The sequence below is a fragment of the Gopherus evgoodei genome, chromosome 7 (assembly GCF_007399415.2).
Source record: "Gopherus evgoodei ecotype Sinaloan lineage chromosome 7, rGopEvg1_v1.p, whole genome shotgun sequence".
NCBI classification, from domain to species: Eukaryota; Metazoa; Chordata; order Testudines; family Testudinidae; genus Gopherus; species Gopherus evgoodei.
This window is the reverse complement of record NC_044328.1, coordinates 17,163,636-17,184,271: the sequence shown is the minus strand read 5'-3', so window position 1 is coordinate 17,184,271 and position 20,636 is coordinate 17,163,636. Positions and strand designations below refer to the sequence as shown.

The 20,636-nt window shown below is 41.6% G+C and overlaps 1 protein-coding gene across 1 annotated transcript; it reads left to right on the top strand.

The window, feature by feature from the left end:
* The first annotated feature begins 1,549 nt into the window (after window positions 1-1,549).
* SFXN4 (sideroflexin 4) lies at window positions 1,550-19,449 on the top strand. Its single transcript, XM_030568353.1, has 14 exons — window positions 1,550-1,839; window positions 2,746-2,811; window positions 6,298-6,372; window positions 8,549-8,575; window positions 8,668-8,722; window positions 9,510-9,535; window positions 10,845-10,898; window positions 10,984-11,049; window positions 11,156-11,236; window positions 12,317-12,404; window positions 13,955-14,070; window positions 14,807-14,892; window positions 16,792-16,909; window positions 18,992-19,449. The coding sequence occupies exons 1-14, from the start codon at window positions 1,801-1,803 to the stop codon at window positions 19,067-19,069; spliced, it is 975 nt and encodes a 324-aa protein (XP_030424213.1). The 5' UTR covers window positions 1,550-1,800; the 3' UTR covers window positions 19,070-19,449.
* Window positions 19,450-20,636: the final 1,187 nt, after the last annotated feature.

Genomic DNA, 20,636 nt, shown 5'->3' with positions numbered 1-20,636 from the left:
GTTTTCTACAAAACCTGCAATGGGCCCTGATAGTGTTAGGTCTTTTGGGCACTACTGTAATGCAAATACTAAATAATTCTTAGTTCTTCATTATATTTTACATATACTATATGTGTTCTCTCCCCTGCTTTTTTATGACCACCAATTTGGCTATCACTGCTTCAGGCTTATCTGCACCACAGCACGTGGTCAATTTAAGATATGCAACTTCAGCTACGTGAATAACATAGCTGAAGTCGACGTACTTAGATCTACTTACCCTGGTGTCTTCACTTTTGTAAGTTGACAGCTGACGCTCTCCTGTTGACTCCTCTTGTGCGTCTCGTTCTGGTGGAGTACCGGAGTCAACGAGAGAGCGCTCAGCTGTCGATTTATCGCGGCTATACTAGATGTGATAAATCAATCCCCTGGCTGGATCAATTGCTGTCTGCCAATCCGGCAGGTAGTGTAGACAATCCTGCAGGTTTTGTAGAAAACATAGTAAGAAAGTCCTTGCACCAAAGGGTTTACAGTTGAAATAGATAAGACATAATTACTTCCAATTTACCTAGCAGTGAGACCCAGCTGTGACTCACCATATGCCTGTTCAGTTCTAGGTATATATAGATTGATCCAGCCCCCCCAAAAATACTGTCTGCTCTAGGATAGTGGACACTTGTTTCCAGTGGTCTTGAGAGCTGTGTGAACAGATACCATAACAGGAGCAGTACCGTTGTTGTTGTTGTTTTGTTACAAACAAATGTCCTCTATGGAAGGGATTTTCTTTAAATTAGTCCATTATTCTCTCCACCACATTCTGCTGTCCCCCTAAAATCAATTAATATTAGACCACAAAATTAGTGAAGAAACTGAAAAGTAATTTCAGCAATTCCTGGGCCAATGTGGTGAACCTTTAATCCATAGCAGAAGCTAGAGGATTACAATTGCTGGCATTAAGAGTGCTGGCAGCCCCTCACATAACAGGGAGGTGCACAGCACAAAAGGACGCTTGTAATGTATTAGTTTAATCCAAAATTTAAACCTTAACTGACTAATTTAACTAAAAGGCAGCAGATGTGAACAATGCAAATAAGTTCAGTGTAAAAAACCAAGCAGACTTGAATCTGGTATTTCACTGTAAGTTTGTCAACTTTGTCTATTTAAAAATAAACTCTGGAAGGCATTTGTGTATAAATAAGATAGAGCCAGTTATCACTAGGTTCCCTAATCAGGAATCATTGTACCCAGGGGGTCAGTGCAAGGGTCATCTCCTAAGCAGTGAGGAGGGCAGTTGGTTATGTTTTGGGAGTGTTCTGTTATTTTTGTAAAAGGGGCGATGATCCTTTTTTTTTTAATTAAATGGTGCAAGAGTCAGGTTTTTTTTTCTTCTTCCCCAAATGAGTTTAGGAGACCTAAGCATCCAAATTCCTTTATAATTCAGAATAATGAGGTGCCCACCTCCCCATGTTTTTTTTAAAAAATCCCACGCTGTCTGTGTAGATTGCGGGTGGGGGGGTATCCCTAGGCACAGAGAATTAACCTAGGGCTGGGGGTGGAGGAAGGGGCTAGCTCTGGCCGCGCAGCTCCTTGAGAGGCGGCTTTCCCTCGTTTCAGCTGCTCTGGCCATTTCTGTCCGTGGTTCTGCGGTGAAAGGCAGCTCAGGAGCCGGAGCGGCGGCGACCACCCGCCAGCGGGACTAGATCTCAGCGGCCTGCGCTCGCCAGGAACGGGGAAAAGAAAGCGGCTGCCGGGAGTGTGCAGCAGCCGGAGCCTCCCCGCGGCAGGACCTTTTCCGGCGCGGCGCGGCTGCTGCTCAGCCTCATGGATGTGAACTTGCAGTTCTGGAGCACGGAGGGCAAAGTATGGAGCGGGGCCGCAGGGTTCCAGGGGGCAGCACAGCGAAGGGGCAGGAGATTGAGCGTGTCGGGTCATGCCAGAGCCTGTGGCTGGGCGCGGGGTGGGAGTGCGGGGTCAGCCATGCGCCCTGTGGCCCTGCGGGAAGGAGACTTTCCCCTGCGATTACCCCTGGTCTGCTCCCTCCTCCGCTGAAGGTCGCAGGCGCCCCAGACATACCCTCTCGCCCTAGGACAGGGGAAGGCTGGGTGCACATCCTTCCCTGCGCACCCTGATCTGCCTGTGCAACCAGCCGGTTTTACAGCTGTGCTTTAGAGTGACCAGCCCTCCCCATACATATTAGGGGCTTTGTCTTATGTATGTAACTGTTGTACCCCATTAAAAAGTGTCCCGGTTTTTCACACTTGCTATCTGGTCTCCCTAGCTTTAGATTATGAGGTTCGTGGGTGGCTTTTGTCTCCTTTTTGGTTTATACAGCTCCCCTAACCCGTGATGTCACTCCACGGCGCACAGCGGAACTGCTAGAGATGCCGTACCTACTGCTTCCCAGATGAAGTGGGAAGGAACCTAACCATTGCCAAGTTATGGTGCATTTACCCCCAGGGCCTTACCAAGCAGACTTGCTTTGTTGCAAGTTTTATGAGCTCAAAGGGAACCCCAGTTTGCTCACGATAAAAGTTTTACTCCCTATGGCTAAAAGGAAAGGTGGCGCTTAGCTTTTGAATGTCATTCTGGCTATCAGATTATAACAAAAAATAGGGGATTGCTATTGGTAGTGGAAATTAAACAGGAGTTAAGGAAACAAAGAAGTAGACAGAGATTCTTGTTTTCTTTCTGCCAGCTACAGAAAAGAGTTAATTAAGCTGAACTGCAAAATATTTGTACAGTTTTCTTAATGTATATTTTTATTAGTCTTTTTTCCAAAGATTTCTTCACTGGACAGATATTTTAGACCCTACAGTCTTACTGACATCTAAAGTAAGTACTTTACCTCTTTATAAAACTACAGCACATGATTGGAATGTGTGGGTGATGGGAAGTGACAAGTGTAAGCACAGGCTGTTCTGCACTAGACGCAAAGGATCCGCAGGAGCAAATCCCAACAGTGTTGACTCATCTCTTCCTTACTCTAACATAGATAAAATGCATTTCATAAGGTTTACTGTGATAAGCCCTTACACAGTAAGGTGTCTACGTTAGATCTTCAACGTCCCATAACAGTTATTGTAGGAAACTAGGAGTTTCTTTGCTGTCCAGCATACTTCTATCCCCTCCTTAGTGTTGCAGCTGAACTGACATTCAGGGTCTTGCATGGCAGCCATATAATCTGAAAAATTCCAATTAAAAATATACTATGTTGCTCCTTCCTATAAATTCTGCCTTTAGTATTATCTGTTAGAATCTACTTAGACTTTGGCAGTATAATATGGCAGTTCATGTTTCTGTGAAATTTACGAGGCCTGAATTTAGGGGCCACAAAAATGGAGGAATACTAGCCCTGCCCCATGCCAGGAACAGTACAAGAAGGTGCACTTTAAACTTTGGTGCATCTCTGCAATTCGTTTCCACTACAGGCCTGTTTAAGTTAGGGCAATCTCCCCTGCCTGCTCTTTGAGCTGTTTCACTGCCTGGAATCTCTGAAGTGCTGCCTGCTGCAGCCCTGCCCCTGATAGGCTTGTGAAGAGGTCTTCAGAGACCCCCCTATGGCTGTCCTACACAATGTCTGCAATGGGGGAATTCTCACCTAGTTGGTTTTTAGGGCCCAATCATTGGGGCTAGTGGATGGTCAAGGTGCTAAAGCAGCATTGGAGGAAGATAAGGCCAATGCAGAGAAACTAAGGGAATTCTTTGCATCGGTCTTCACTGCGGAGTGTGCAAGGAAAGTTCCCAAACCTGAGCCATTATTTTGAGGTGTCAAATCTCAGGAATTGTCCCAGGTTCAGGTGTTCATAAGAGGAGGTTTTGGGGGAAAAAAACCAAAACAATAATGATCTGCAGGACCAAATGGTATTCACTCAAGAATTCTGAAAGAACTCCAAATGTGAAATTGCAGAACTATTAACTGCAGTATGTAACCTATAATTTAAATCAGCTTCTGTAGTAGATGACTGGAGGATAGCTAACGTGATGCCAATTTTTAAAAAAGCCTCCAGAGGTGTAGGGCCGGCTCCAGGTTTTTTGCCACCCCAAGCAAAAAAATAAAATAAAATAAAAAATAAATTAAAAAGGGGAGCCGGAGTCCACTGCCAAAGCAAACAAACAAACAAACAAACAAACAAAAAGGCCGTAGTGCCACCCCTTGAAAAGTGCCACCCCAAGCACATGCTTGGAACACCGGTGCCTGGAGCCGGCCCAGCAGAGGTGATCCTGGCAAACACAGGCCAATAAGCCTAACTTCAGGACCAGGCAAATTGCTTGAAACTATAGTAAAGAACAGAATTATCAGATACATAGATGAACACGATTTGTTGGGGAAGAGTCAACATGGCTTTTCTAAAGGGAAATCATGCCTCTCCAATCTATTAGAATTCTTTGAGGAGATCAACAAACGTGGACAAGGGTGATTCATTGGATAGTGTACTTGGACTTTCAGAAAGCCTTTGACAAGGTCCCTCACTAACGGCTCTTTAGCAAAGTAAGCAGTCATGGGTTAAGAAGTAAAGGTTCTCACATGGATCAGTAATTGGTTAAAAGATAGGAAACAAAGGGGAGCAAAAATGGTCAGTTTTCAGAATGGAGAGAAGTAAATAGTGGTGTCCCTCAATGATCAGTACTTGAACTAATGCTGTTCAACATATTCATAAATGAGCTGGGAAAAGGGGTAAACAGTGAGGTGGCAAAATTTGCAGACAATACAAAAGTACTCAAGCTAGTTAACTCTTTGCAGTCTGCTTTCGACTTACAAAAGGATCTCACAAAACTGGGTGACTGGGCACCAAAATGGTAGATGAAATTAAATGTAGGTAAATGCAAAGTAATGCACATTAGAAAATATAATCACAACTATACATACAAAATGATGGGATCTAAATTAGCTATTACCATTCAAGAAAGAGATCTTGGAGTCATTGTGGATAGTTCTCTGAAAACATCCACTCAATGTGCAGTGGCGATCAAAAAAGCTAACAATGTTAGGAATCATTAGGAGAGCAATAGATAATAAGACAGAAATTATCATAACGCCTCTGTATAAAGCCACGATACACTCACATCTTGAATACTGCATGCAAATCTGGTTACCCCATCTCAAAAAAGATAGAATAGAATTGGAAAAGGTACAGCAAAGGACAGCCAAATTGATTAGGGGACTAGAATAGCTTCCGCATGAGGACAGATTAAAAAGACTGGGACTTTTCAGCTTAGAAAAGAGATGATTAAGAGGGAATATGATAGATGTCTATTAAATTCTTGACTGGTGTGCAGAAAATGAATAAGCAATTGTTATTTACTCCTTCACATAACAAAAGAACTAGGAGTCACCAAATGAAATTAATAGGCAAAAGGTTTAAAACAAACAAAAGGAAGTACTTCTTCACACAACGCATAGTCAACGTGTGGAATTCATTGCCAGGGGATGTGGTGATGGCCAAAACTATAACAGGGTTAAAAAAAAGAGCTAAATAAGTTCATGAAGAATAGATCCATTAATGATTTTTAGCCGTGATGGTCAGGGATGCAACCCCATGCTCTGAGTGTTCCTAGCCTGTGTTTGCTAGAAACTGGAAGTGGATGACAGGGGATAGATCGTGCGATGATTGCCTGTTCTGTTCATTCCCTTTGAAGCACTTGACATTGGCCACAGTTGGAACACAGGATACTGGGCTAGATGGACCATTGGTCTGACCTAGTATGGTCATTCTTATGTTGTTCTAATGTTAAGTTAAAAGTTCAGCTGTAAGGAAAAGCTGTAAGGTCCAATACTTCATTTTAAACTTATTAAAGTTAAGATGCTGGAGGATCTGATGATATAGTGACTTGTATTTCCTTGGCTAACTGATTTATGTTATGTTTTCATTTAAAATTAGACATTCAGCTGCTTGTGAGGGAAAACAAAACAATGTATCTGGTGTGCAAGTTACTCAAGCCAGCAAAAATGCACGTGCATAATTTTAACCAAGTAGTTCCATTGATTTCAGTGGGACTGTTCACACGCTTAAACTTAGGCACACGTGTAAGTATTTGCAGGTTTGCCACCTAAAATAACACACTGGACCTGATAACACTATAGATGGAGCGGTTGACATAAATATGTGTGTGCACGTAATCTTGAGGCCACTGGACTGGTGTAGTTCAGATCAGCGTGTATGTGTAAATGAGCGTGATGGTCTGTCTAATTTTGTATTTACCAGCACCAGGCCAGCACAGAAGGGCTGTTACAACAGAAGTTTTGAATGGAGGAGTGGGGATGGGAGGAATGTATTGGAAAAGAATGACTGATCTTTATTTCTGGTTTTGTTTTTTTAGGAAGAAATAGAAAAATCCAGATTACTCTTACAAACCAGTGCTCAATCTCTTCAAGAGCCTTTACTGGACAAAACGGTATCTAACACATATCCTCTAATAAACTGTTGTTATGTATATGTTTGTACATATCTCATTTGAAGTATTTGACTTTTCTTTTAGCAGCCTTATTTAGCTCTTGGAGCTTGAGGGTTTTGCCTGAGTGAGAGTCCTTCTTGCTGGACTTCTAAAATAACTTCTTAGGAGCAGTTTATATATAAGATTATTTTAGGAATGTTACTTTGTGTGTCACTCTGAAGCCTAAATTGCTTGAGTTGGTGTGAAGCGCTAGAAACAGCTACAAGCATGATTGAGAGCTCTTTTTGTTCGGAACAGCACCAGGTTCAATCATCGCCAGGAATTGCAAACTGTTGCACCCAATATTTAAGTTCTCAACAACTGTTGGCGTTCTTACATGCATGACTGTATGACTGATACCTGACCGCACAGATTTCAGCTACTAGTTGCTCTTACAGAAGAATCTTAGAGTTATGGATTGACTGGTCAACCACACACCTCATTTGGAACCAGAAGTACACAGTCAGGCAGCAGCAGCAGACACACCCTCCCTCCCCTCAAAAAAAGCAAATACAGTATTGTGTTAAATGTAAACTACTAAAAAAAAGGAAAGTTTAAAAAAAAAGATTTGACAAGGTAAAGAAACTGTTTCTGTGCTTGTTTCATTTAAATTAAGATGGTTAAAAGCAGCATTTTTCTTCTGCATAGTGAAGTTTCAAAGCTGTATTAAGTCAAGGTTCAGTTGTAAACTTTTGAAAGTAAAACTATAACGTTTTGTTAAGAGTCATGAATACTTCAGCGTTGCGAACAACCTCCATTCCCAAGGTGTTCATAACTCTGAGGTTCTACTGTAATTAATTTGCTGGACCCAAATGATTTGTTTAAGAGTTGTACCTGAGTGTGTGTCTGTTTGAGTACTTTATAGTATTGCTTATGGAAAATAGAGGCTACATACTTCATGAATGAAACAGCTGTCACGACTATTAGAAAAGGCAGGTGCTCAGAAAGTCTGAGATACATACGGGGCACAAAAAAAAGCTTCAAAAAATCTGTGTTACCACCAAGATTTTCAGTCTTTTATAAATTGCTAGAAGAATTCCTAGGGTGGCTGCTAACCTTAATTTTGGACTCCAGTTCCATCATCCAAGAAAGTATCATTCATTTGTGCATCTTATTGCATCAGTTCTCTTAAAAACTGCCGGAGAATCATAGGAATCAGTCCTCTTGATAACTTAACACTTTCTGCTCTCTCCCACAGCTCAGACATAGAGTCTGTAAATTCCTGTCTGATGTGAACTATGCAAAATCTTTTATTACATTTATTTTAAATCGTCAATGCTTCATCGTCACATGGGCAGCAGATGAACTGCCACTATTCCAGCTTGGTCTGTCCATCAGTTCTCATAAATTAAACAGTGGCAGGCTTGGTCAATACTTGGATGGAAAACCTCCACAGAGAATCTTTCTGCAGGAAGTACATCTCTACCTCAATATAACACGACCTGATATAACACGAATTCGGATATAGCGTGGTAAAGCAGCGCTCTGGGGGGCGGGGCTGTGCACTCTGGTGGATCAAAGCAAGTTTGATATAACGCGGTTTCACCTATAACACGGTAAAATTTTTTGGCTCCTGAGGACAGCGTTATATTGAGGTAGAGGTGTACTACTGAACTGGTGATTCATTAAGTGGGATTCTTTGGTTCATCACTGAATCACATGTCCCAGCCTGCTGTTAGATAGCGCTGTGTTGCTAGAGGTGCTGTCTTTGGGATGAGATGTAATTTGTAATTATTAAGACTTGTAATTATTAAGATTTTCCTGGCCTTTTTTTGGAAGAGCTGGTGTGTTTAGACTTCATGCCAAATTAAGAGCTGGTTGCATTCTATCCTAAAATTCTGTTGCTATTTCAGCTGTATTTTTACTCGCTTTCTGACCTGATGGTTTTGTATGTTCTAATGCTGTTAGACAACAATACGCAACAGGACAGAAAACAAATAAAATATTGTATTCAGTAGAAACTATGGGGGAATTTTAGGGAGAATATAATCAAACAGATGTGTGTGTGACATGCTATGTGTAAATGTCAGTTATCATTACAGAAAGATTATATAGAATAAACAAAGTTAAAATAAGATTTTAGCCATTAAACCTCTTCTGAAGTACCACTACTAATCTTACTTTCAAATCACGCTAGGTAAATGAAGCCTGGAAGCTAAGTCTGGTGAGTTTATAAAAGGTGTTGGAATTTGCTTCTCATATTTTTCATTTAGGTGGAGAGAGAGATGTGCTAACGTTCTTTTCTTTTTCTTTAAGTCCTCTGTGCACCCTGTCACTGGCGAGATAATTCCCCTTGTGTTTAGACCACCAGGTCAGTTGCTGTAATAGAAGCTTGCTGCACGTTTTTGACAGGTTTCCAATGACTGAAACTCTTGAGGGCCCTTCTAGTTACAGAAAAATGAGGCCACTGTTATTCATGTTGGTTATATTTACCTCAGTTGAAGACTATTCCCATAATCCTTTAAAGAAAATTCATTTGTATACACCTTTCACATAGTTCATCTGCTCTGAGCAGTGACTGCACTCTGACTCTGTAGTAGGAAATATACAGACCAGTCACTCGTGTTTGGCACCATATGAATAGTACCCGAATCTTTTAATGTATATTATAGTGCACTGGGTTTTCCCTTAATCCGCACAGCTGTGGCCTGACACAACCTGCTTTGCTCCAGACTGGTTGGAGTCCATCTTGTGGGTAGAATCTGGTTGAGGTCAGGAAATATTAAGCCAGGATTGCACAGAGTCTGAGTGAGACACAGATATACTTTCATGAAGGCCATTTATTTATTACCTAATGTAACCTCTCACTTTTCTTGTGCAAACCTTGTCACCACAGCTGGCTTTTGGGAGGGGTGAAATGAATTCCCTATGGAGCTCTGTTACGTAGCTTCCCATTAGCACTGTTGATGTGGACTGTTGCATTTTATGAGAGCAGTATCTTGGCGATGCTTCTTCCTCCTGGTTGGAGAATGAGAGACAAAGGTCAAACCCTAGTGCTTTCTTTTGGACTAGTCATACGTGTTTCCTCTCCCCTCATCCTCAAGCCAACTACCTAGACCACAAGTTGATTTACTAAAAAATGTTGTTTCTTCTTTTAGCTTTCCTGCTTTTAGCCACCCCACTGGTGAGTAATGATGGAAGATTGCAATGGGTCTATGTGTGTATTTATAATTATCTACATTTTCAGAAGTGGTGAGTCATTTTAAGCATCTCAGTTTTTGGGTGCCAGTTGTCGAGTTGGATACCCAAAAATCGAGACACACCAAACTACTGGCCGCTTTGCTTTCCAAACAATCAAGAACGTTGTTCACACGTGAAAGTCAATCATTCAAATGTCATCTGTCGAAATTCATGAGCCAGTTAGAACAAAGCCTGACTTTCCTATATTTACCCAGAATTGGATTTAGAGAGAGACAGACAGCCTCATACTCTGCTGCTTTGAACCAGAATATTATCTACTTGTAAATAAATTGCAGGGTGCCAGTGAAAATACACGAGTGGAAAATAATTCTTGTAATAATGCCCCAAAGTGTACGTACTTGGTATATATGTCACAATTTGGGGAGCTTTAGTAGATAGGGCTAGATTAAACCTGGGCATAAGCAAGTACCGCTCCTCATTGACAGAGTTGTGTATTAAATCAAGTGTGTGTTGCATATCTCTCTCCATGGATTTGGACTCCACTCATTTGATAACTGCTACATCTTGGTCAACATCATGGATTGAACTACGGATCTCCAGAATTAAAAACATGACTCCTGACTGCTTGAGCCAAAGAGTCAAGCTCTGTAGCTGAGAGCTGTGACAGTCACAGACCCGTAGCCTGTGGATCAGGGACAAGTAATGCACACTGATCCCTGTGGCTACAGTTGCGCCACTTATGCTACAGCTGAATTTGGTCCATAAATCTCAACGTGTAGCAGCTGGAAAGTAAATCCTTAAGGATCAGGCCTGGGACCAAACTAGGCTTAGCATCTGTACCCTCCAAAGAAGACTCAGTACCTGGCTCCTGTTCTTTCTTGTTTCTAATATTTCTATGATCTGACTTCATTTGTTTCTCTTTGTATCCCACAGCTGTGAAGGTGTCTGTTATTCCTGGTGTGAGAGTGTATCACCCAACTAGTCTCATACCCACTGTTTGAATGACTGTATTTCTCTTTTCTATTAAATGGGAAGTATATATGCATTGAGATATGGAAGGGATATATGGCTTGTTGGGCCACTAAGGGCAAATGAGGGGTCCACAGCAAGAAACTACTGGTGTCTTTGCACAGCAGCTCCCCTAATAAGCCCCTGTCTTTTGTGAGGCCTTTGCTGCTATTGTAAATAATAATTAATAATAAATCAGTCTCTTTCATACTTAAATCAGCCACTGCTGTCCATAGGTCCCTGGATTCATTGAGACTAACTTTCCCTTGGTGTTTTCCTTTTAGCTTTTTGCTAGTTTACTACCGCACAGAGGAGCAAAGCAAGCATTTATTTGGCAGGTAACAATCATTTTCATTCTACAGTTATAAGCCTGTTACTCAAGATCCAAAAATACACTGTTGTTTACATTCTCCTTTTCTGCAGTTCCTGTTTCATGCTTACACTGCTGGATTCACCATAGCTAATGGAAACGCTACAGCTAAAGCTGAAGTATGTGGGTTTTTTAAAATGATTATTATTTTTTAGTTGCATGATACCACTTTGAACATGAGCCAATGAAATTGAACTTACGTACTGTGTGTGTTCTAACTTTTAGGAAACTGCATTGCCACAAAAGCTACCACAAAAGGAACTCCTTGTGTGTACAGGTGCCGTCTCTTATGCAGCATTTATGGGAGTACGTATTAGCATTATCTCCATAATTACTTTCTGATACTCTGGCGTGGGGGACTGATAATGGGATTGTCATAAGGCCTAGTACCTCCAAGTCAGTTCTTCCAGTCCTGTTGGGTATAGAAGATTGCAACCTCTGTTGCTCTTGATCAGAAATGTGCTATTTACCCATCTTCCTCTGAGATTAAAATTTAGTGGCTTTTTTCCTGCCAATATTCTGTTTTTATCATTCTCTATCTCTGTTAGTCTAGAAAATAGAGAAGAAACCACAGAATGAACATTGGTTCTACAAAACACAAACTAATTTAGCAGGTCATGGTGAATTATTGCTAGTTAGGTTCTAGATCCAAGTTTTTAGCTCACACCTTCCTTTATAACTGACTAAATTTAAATGCCCCAAGCCATGATAAAGTTTTGGATTTGAAGCTATGAACTTTGAGAATGTTCAGTTTGGGAGTTTTGGCCTCAGTCTATCATCAGATTCAAGGTTTTAGATTTATGAGGATTTCAGACTCTAGTTCAATCACCACTAAATTCAAGAACACAAGAAGTATATCTAAGATTTATTGAATTACACTATAATGGGAAAAACTTCATGTTTGCATGATGATATGTATTGCTAAGAAAACTTAAATGGTTTTTAGTTCATTTTCTACACCTAGATACTCATAGTGCTTGGGTGCTTCATAAATATCTAGACAGATTGATCATGTATTTTTATTCCCACTCATAAGCTCTTTTAGTATCTGTTAATTTCACAGTTAACATTTTTATAGCACATGTGCTGATACTGAGTAGTACAGACTACTGTCCAGAATGTAATTATTAAATACCATTTTTCTTTGATAAAGGTTTCATTTTCCCTTTTTTTCTGTAAAACGTGTAATCACAAAAAAAGCCAGTTATTAGAGAAAATTTCTTCCCCTTTAAATTGTTAAACCAGATTTCTTTTTTTAACAGCCTAGTTTTATCAAAAACATTTGAAATACAAAGTCACAGGTTGTTTTCTTTTTCCAGTCTGTGGCCCAAATTTCATTATTGGTTTAATTATTAACAGAAGATGTGTTTCTTCCAAATTTTTTAGGCAGTTCCTCACTTTGTCGTGTCACAGAATAGACTGAGTGGTCCTTTGCATGTGTTCTTCAGAAAGATTTTACCCATTCCACTTCTTGGTGAGTAAAAGTAAATTGAAAACAAATAGCTGTGAATTTGTTCTTGTATCTGTTACAGCCCATGTGCTACCGTCAATCTGCCTTTAGAATGTCTATATCTTTACATAGAACCAAACCAGGATATAACCCTTAGTCTTCACCTGCTGCCTTCACTGGGTACTTTATTTTCTGCATGAAAGTTATATCTGGCTATTTTGCATTCTCTGTTTAAAGGTCAGTGCTATGAACTATCATAAAATCCTAGGGCATTCTCCTTACTTCCATATACAGGACATGCAACCATATCTCTTGAGGAAATAAATTCCTGTGCATGGATATGTCACCATTTTTCTCCAATATGCAACCTCTGTGTCAGTGAAGACATTATCTCTGTAGCCACTGTTGTGGAAAAAGTGAGACTCTTTACAGCAGGTTCTTGTCAACTTTGTAAGGCTATCAGGCTAAATTTGTCACTGGCGTAACTCCATTGAGGTCGGTGAAATTTCACCAGGGATGAACTTGGCCTGTAATTTAATGGCTGAAAGTTGCGTTCATTACTGGCATGTTGTTTCCCACCGCTATTAAAAGGAAGTGGCAACATTTTTAAACTGAAATTTATTAGGTACAATAAATGTCATCCTGTCTGTTACATGGAATGTAACAGGGCATGTGGCTTCCCGAACGTGTTCTTCGGATCTGCTTAGAAGCCCACTTTTGATGGAATAGAAATGAAAATACCGAGAGTCTGGATCTCCTGAGTTCTACGTCAAGTGCTGACATTGACTCTCCTCCCTTGGACTGGTCACTTAGACCTGTGTCTCCTCATCTGAAAACTTACTTAATGATAGGAATGTTGAAGGTAATTGGTGACTATTGATCTTAGTGTTTGAAACAAATTGTGCTGACAACTTTATTGAACAGCTCTTCAAAAAGTTAATGAAAAGATATACCTAACATTTCAAGAGGGGCTAACTCCCTAGCACTTCCCTGGTACGTTTGGCCCATGCTGCTGTTCACAGTTCTTCAGTCACCTTCAGAGTTGAGAGCTTATTTTTGGTAAGAGTTTTATTATGACAGCCGAGGCAGGAAACCCGTTGGACTCTCAACTCCTCATATTCTGTATCCCCTTGTGTCATTAGCCTAAGATCAGAAAACTTTTTTCGGTGATTGACACTACACTGGATATTTTAAGACAATGGACGGCTAAGTCCAGAAGGGAAATGAAATATTCTTGTTGTGTACCAGGTGAATGGGGTTGCTCTGAATTAAAGCATAGAGGAAGATTATTTGAGGTATGCGGCTGGGAAGCGAAGTACATAATTGAGTTCTGTGGATCTTATCACTGAGCAGTGTGCAGCTTAGTGCCAAGGGCAGCGGACTGAGACTTGGGATACCTAGGTTCAATTCCTATCAAGTATGACTTGCAGAGTTCATCCCAGAATATCACTGGAATTTTAAAATGTGCATTAATTATAAATGTCCTAATAATGAATTGGTAAAATCTAATTGGGGCAAAACAACTTTTAAAAAACAAACAAACAAACAAACCCAAAACCTTTTTACGTTTACAGTCTACCTGAGTGCATTTACTGTGATGATTGTCCGAGGAACTGAGCGTGAGAATGGAATCGAAGTTATGGACAAGAATGGCAAGGTCATAGGAGTGTCACAAAAAGCTGGGAATAAGGTAGGCCAATCAAGATATGTTCATGCTGGTTTGTTTTCCCTCCCAACAAAAAGCTGGATTTAATATTGAGAACAGAGTGAATTAACTGTACTGTAGCAGGAACTTCTGTGTTTTAATCTAAGCTTATCCACCAATTTGATCTATGGACTTGGACAAATTCCTTTAAACCAGGTTGGGCCATGGCTTTGTGCAGGTTTACAGGGGATAGAGGCCCCCCTTGATCCCAATGCATCTGGTGCAATGGCCAGCCTCAGTGGCACACAAGCACAGGCATTTCTTCCTTCCTTCTAACCCTAGTGGTGCAAACCACCACAAAAGAAGAGAGAAGGCTGCTTGTGGGTTGAGGATGCAGGGGGAAATGGGTCACTTTGAGTCGATGAGAGCAGGTGAAGCTCAATACCTTTAAAAGGCTACTTTTGTAAGGCTGAACTAGTTTAAAATAATTTCCATGTCAGATGAGCTATATAATGCATCAGTGAGACCCTCCTCTTTTTGAGATAACACAGAATCCACAACTGGTATTCTCACCACTTGAAAGAGTTTAGTTTCCGTTTTAGAAAGAAATCCTACCAAAAATTTTGAACCTTCACTTAACTGTTGCACAAAATCCTAGCGTGGTATAGCACCTAAGAAAATGGGGGGACTAGCTATGGTAATACAAATAATAAGTTACCAAGACTAAAAGCAAAGCTGTATGAGCATCAGGTAGCTCTAACTTGAATCACATTTTTCTTAGGCAGTACAAGACACAGCTTTATCAAGAGCAGCCTTGTTTGGGGCAGCAGTAATTATTCCGGATTCTCTTCTCAACTTCGTGCAACGGTAAGAGGTTCTACTACTGGGGTGTGTGGCTGTTAAGTTCTGGGGTGCAGCGCAGACCAGTGAGAGGTTGTGTCACCGCCTGCCCTGCAACCTGGGGTGCCTCACAATGCTTTGCTGCTGCAGCTCCCAACCTGGGGCACTCACATCCAGGCTACAGATCACAGAAGTCTGTCTATAGCCGTAGCGCTGGTCTAACAGTTCTGACCTCAGTAGCCTGTCAGCAACACACTATTCACGGTCTGGCTTCCACCAGCCTTGGTTACTATTTGCAGCGTGACCCCAGCAAACTCCCAGTCCCAGATTTTCCCCCAAACATGTGTTCTGTACTATCCAGCCCTTTCATGTATAGTTCAGATATTAAAGGTCAGTTGCCTCTGTAAAGGGTAAATATTCAACAGTTTGCTGCTTTAACTGGAGTCACCAAACAGATCAGTTTAAACACAACACTGGATTGGTTTAGTTTAATAATAAAATAGTTTTATTAACAAAAGGAAATAGAATTTTAAGTGATTTCAAGTATACGGTATTAAAGTCAGAAATGGTTACAAGAGAAATAAAGATAAAATGCTTTCTAGTAGCTAAAACTTGACAAGCTAGACTTGGCTCAAGGTAAAATCCTTACCACGTGTTTCCAGCAATATGGCTGACCAAATTATCAGGTCAGGCTCTCTTTTCCCCCTCCCCGTCACCAAAGTCCAAGGGATGGTTCCTTTGTCTTCTTAGGTGAAAAGAGTAGAGATCCCTTGGGGTTTTCTACCTCTTTCTTTTATAGTCCAGTTAACCTTTGAAGTGGATTCTTCTGAGGGTTGCCCTTCAAAGCAAAGTTTATTCAAAAAGTAAAGAAGCCAGCATAGAGTCTGGTGGTGAGAGAGGCTCTGTGCTCTTTCTTCTCACCTGTTGTTGCTGAAATGCAAATTTGGTTTGTCTGTTGCCATCTCCTCTCTCTCCTGTCTCAAGGACCCTGTTTACTACTTATATGTAAATTGAGGTAAACACACATTTCTTCGTCCAAGATACTTCTTCCTGAGCGGGGCTGTGTGGTTTTGACAATGTTCTAAAGACATTATACAGGGAGATCTCATAATTTTACATATAATGTTGCTACTTACATTTAACCATGATATTAATGACCAGTAAGTTGTTAGTTTTCAAATGATACCTCACAAGACACATTTTTGTACAAAGATTATTACAATAGGGTGTGAATACCTATGTGCTTTCAGTCACGGTGGAGAGGGCATTAGAATCCTTATTGACTATTCTGACTTCATTGCTTGCTTCTATTTTTCTGCTTAAGTTTTATTTGTATTGCTACAAGGTAGGCTTACAGTATAGACTATGCCAAGGAAAGAATTTAAGTGAACCGAGAAGCTATACCAGAAGGGTCCTTGGGTGGGGTTCCTACACGCTAATGTAACATAATTAATAAAAACATCCTGCTGTTTAATAACTGTGCACAATGTGAAAGTATCATGCTTCCAAGAACTGGCTAAACAGAACAGCAACAGACAAAATGATCCCCAAAAAAATTTGAATTAAAGAACTGAGGCATTTTAAATCCATAATGGTACCTTCTGTTTTCGCTTTAACTGTTGTTGCTTATGTCCCAATCCTGCATTGTCATCCATATGTGGACAATAATGCAGGATCTGGGCTCAAAATAATAGTAAAGAAGACCACGCACATGGGTAGGGAGCAAGGGAATAGCAAGAACCGAAGTTATAAAGAAAACAGCAGCAAGGAATGTAAAATTATTTCACTTATTACAGCACGATAGCTTTAATTTTCCCCTGTAAAATAGTATTTAATGTCCTTTGTTTCACTAGCAATTCCGGTTTGACAGTTAAGCATGTCAGGTCTACCTTGAACAATAACTTATCTTCCCAACTCTTTTGACAGCACAAACTTTTTACTCAGAAATCCACATGCTTTGACCCCACTGAGAGTGCTTATGACTGTTTCAACATTGGGTATGTTGCTACCGGTTTCATTCAGTGTATTCCCGCAGTTGGGAGAGGTATGTCATTTTATCCAAACTGTGTTCTTCCTGTTCTCTAGATAACTTTTTAGGATTGATTGCTATGTGGAACATCTGCCATGTGTCTACTGCCAACACTTTTAAGATGAGATAGCAATAATCAGCAGGATTAAAATTACTAAAAGTGAATCAGTGGTTTTAAATTGTGATGCTGCTTGTGAGATTCCGTGGGGCACAGACTCAGTGTACAATTAATTTGTGTTGAGAGTAGTTACCATATGTACCTCATTCAAATTAATCGTCTCAGTGCACCATGGTAAGCTAAAGCAAACAATGAAGCTGCACTCCTGGAGTTCTCTGTGATTGGGGGAAAAAAACCTAGGAGGGGAGTTTTGGTTTTTCCAGTCCTGGAGTTGGCAAGGGTCTTCTTGAGAGGTTTTACATATCATGACAGTCCTTTTTTCCTCAAACTGAACGCCGGTATATCAAACAAGCAAACCAAAGGGTGGGTTACATTCTCTTCCTTAGAACTCCCTGAGTTTCCCCTGTTCCAAACAAAGGGAGATTTTTAAATCAGTACCTCACTCTCCTCCCAGCATGCCTTCCCAGACTCTTAACTAGTCCCAGCAACCTTGGAAACTAGACGTCCAGCAGGGGGATTTCAGTCGAGTACCTTGGAACTCCAGTCTTAAGTCCTAAAGAAAGAGAGTAGTCTGGGATTCCTTCCAAGATCATTTTCTCTCCCTCCGCAACCCTATTTGAGGAACGCTTCCAGAAAACCCTAACATGGGATGATACAGATCTAGGAAGAGTCCCTTACTAACGTTAAAGGTCTAGTGTACCCTGTTACATCTTTTACAGTGACATAGATAGAGTTGATGGAATTTGTGAAGTCATGTGATGAAAGTACAAGTGGCTTGTTCCTTTTTCCTCTTTATGATTTGCTCACCACATAGAGGAAGTTTTCACTTACAGTAGTATAAAAGCCACCCAAAGTATATCAAATGGCAACTGCCTAATACTCAAAGTTGGAAATTATACTGTGGTCTAGATCAGGGGTGGGCAAACTTTTTGGCCCGAGGACCATATCTGGATGGGGAAATTGCTTGCAGGGCCATGAATGTAGGGCTGGAGCAGGGGGTTGGGGTGCAGGAGAGATTGTGGGGTGTGAGAGGGGGTGCGGTATGCAGGAAGGGGCTCAGGGCAAGGGGTTGGGGCAGAGGAGCGGGGTGCGCAAAGGGGCTCAGGGCAGGGGATTGGGGTGCATGAGGGGTGTGGGGTGTGTCAGGGAGTTGGGGTGCAGGCAGAGGGCTCAGGGCAGGGACATGGGGTTCAGGGTGTGTCGAAGTTGGGGTGCAGGCAGAGGGCTCAGGGCAGGGAGTTGGGGTGCAGGAGGAGTGCGGGGTGTGTTAGGGAGTTTGGGTGCACGCAGGGGACTCAGGGCAGGTAGCTGGGGTGCAGGAGGGGTTTGGGCTCCAGCCCGGCGCTGCTTACCTGGAGTGGCTCCAGGGTGGCAGCAGCGTGCATCAGGGCCAGGGCAAGCTCCCTGCCTGCCTGTCCTGACCCTGTCCCCATGCCGCTCCAGGAAGTGGCTGGCACTGCACCACATTCCTGCAGCCCCTAGGGGGTGGGGAGAGCAGAGAGCTTTGCGCACTGCCCTTGCCTGTGGGTACCTCCCCCGAAGCTCCCATTGGCTGCGCTTCCGTTTCCAGCCAATGGGAGCTTCGGGGGAGGTACCCACAGGCAAGGGCAGCACGCGATGCTCTCTGCCCCTGCTCCCCTACGGGTTGCAGGGTTGCTTCCTGGAGTGGCGTGGGGCACGTGGTGCCACAGGAGTGGCAATCTCGCAGGCTGGATCCAAAGCCCTGAGGGGCTGGATTCAGCCCACGGGCCATAGTTTGCCCGCCCATGGTCTAGATAATGCATTTCTTTAAATGTGGAGAAGATAACTAAAAAAAATAGCAGCCAAAAACTACACCTCATTCAGTCTTGTTTTTAATTACACTTTATTACATGTTTTAAGTTATGTAAAGTTTGGTGTAGATAAAGCTTTGACTTCTGTGTGTTAGGACCCAAAGTAACACTAGTGACATAAGTCTAATCCTTTTGTTTATATTTCAGATAAAACGAGATGACCTTGAAAAAGAGATTTTGTCATCCACAGAAGAAACTGAGCTTTTTTACAACAGGGGAGTTTAGGAAATGGCTTTAACTTTTAAGTATGCTTTTGATCAAACTGAATTTGTACGTCCATACAAGGCTTCAAACCTAAATCAGTGTGTCAATGTGTCTAGGGTATTTTTGAATAGTGAAGTCATGGGGTGGGGGGGAATGCTTTAGACTGGGCTTGGAACAGTACATTTTTAAATGGACAGACTAATCTAAACCATATGCAAGATCCCCCCATACAATCCTGTGTGTGAAAATAGCTTAATAATGCCTATACTTTACATGTGATTAACTCTAGAAAGAGAAAAATACTGTATAACTGTACCCATCAGAAACATCCAGCATTCTGTACTTTCTCCCAAGGCAATGTGGTTGATTTCCTACTTATTAAAACCTATAACTACATATTACTTAAAAGGCTTTATTTTCCCATTGTTCCCTCTTTTGAAATACAACACAGGGAAGAGACTTCAGTTGGGGGAAAGAAGGTATTTTCCCTGCTTACAAAGCCTTTAATACTGCTTCACACTTATTAGTGACTGAGGTAGTAATTATCAGAGGGATAGCCGTGTTAGTCTGGATCTGTAAAAGCAGCAAAGAGTCCTGTGGCACCTTATAGACTAACAGACGTTTTGGAGCATGAGCTTTCGTGGGTGAATACCCACTTCGTCAGATGCATGTATTCACCCACGAAAGCTCATGCTCCAAAACGTCTGTTAATCTATAAGGTGCCACAGGACTCTTTGCTGCTGAGGTAGCAATGATGTATTAATATTTTCATCTGGGGAGCTGACTTTGAGCCCAGGATATAAGGTGAGAACAAGATTATCCCCACAAAAAGTAGAAGTCAATAGACTTGATCAAGGGATAAAAAATAAGTGACGAATGGGAGTCAAGTTGCGTTTACTGGTTAATGAAATGATTTTAAAACAGCACAATACTGATGATAACACAACTTTGCTTAAACTTAATTGGGAAGATGTTCAGGTAGAGGGTGTCCAGAAACAAACTACAGAACCAACCTCAGGGACTTCCCCTGAAATTCACTCTTCAGATGAAAGTTTTGAGGCCTGATTCAAAAGCCACTGAAATCAAAGGGAGTCTTTTCCCTTGACTTCCGTGCGCTTTGGGTCAGACCTGAAGAAGACAGCAGCTGTAGTTTTCTGATCCTATGATCAGAGGGGTTAGAAATAAATCATTGTTGCTACAGAGTGACTGTATTCATCCAAATTAGCTTGCATGTGAAAACTGCTCCAGAGAAGAGAATGAAGGCACATTTCCTGCATTGTTATTGTTTCAAGCAACTTCAGCATGTGTATCTACAGTAGGGAGAAAAGGTGACAATACGAACAGCTCCTCTAAGTCTGTGGAGGAGTTTCTGTGGCCTGGTCTACACTGGGGGGTCGATGTAAGATACGCAACTTCAGCTACGTCGACTTAAGCTACATTATTCCTGTATCTTGTTTCGACTTACATCCTGTCCTCACGGCACAGGGTCGATGACTGAAGAGCGTGTTTCCCAGGCAGATATAACCTTTTTGTTAAGCTAATCTGTATAAGGCATGTTTTCTAATAATTCTCATGGCTCTTCCCTGAA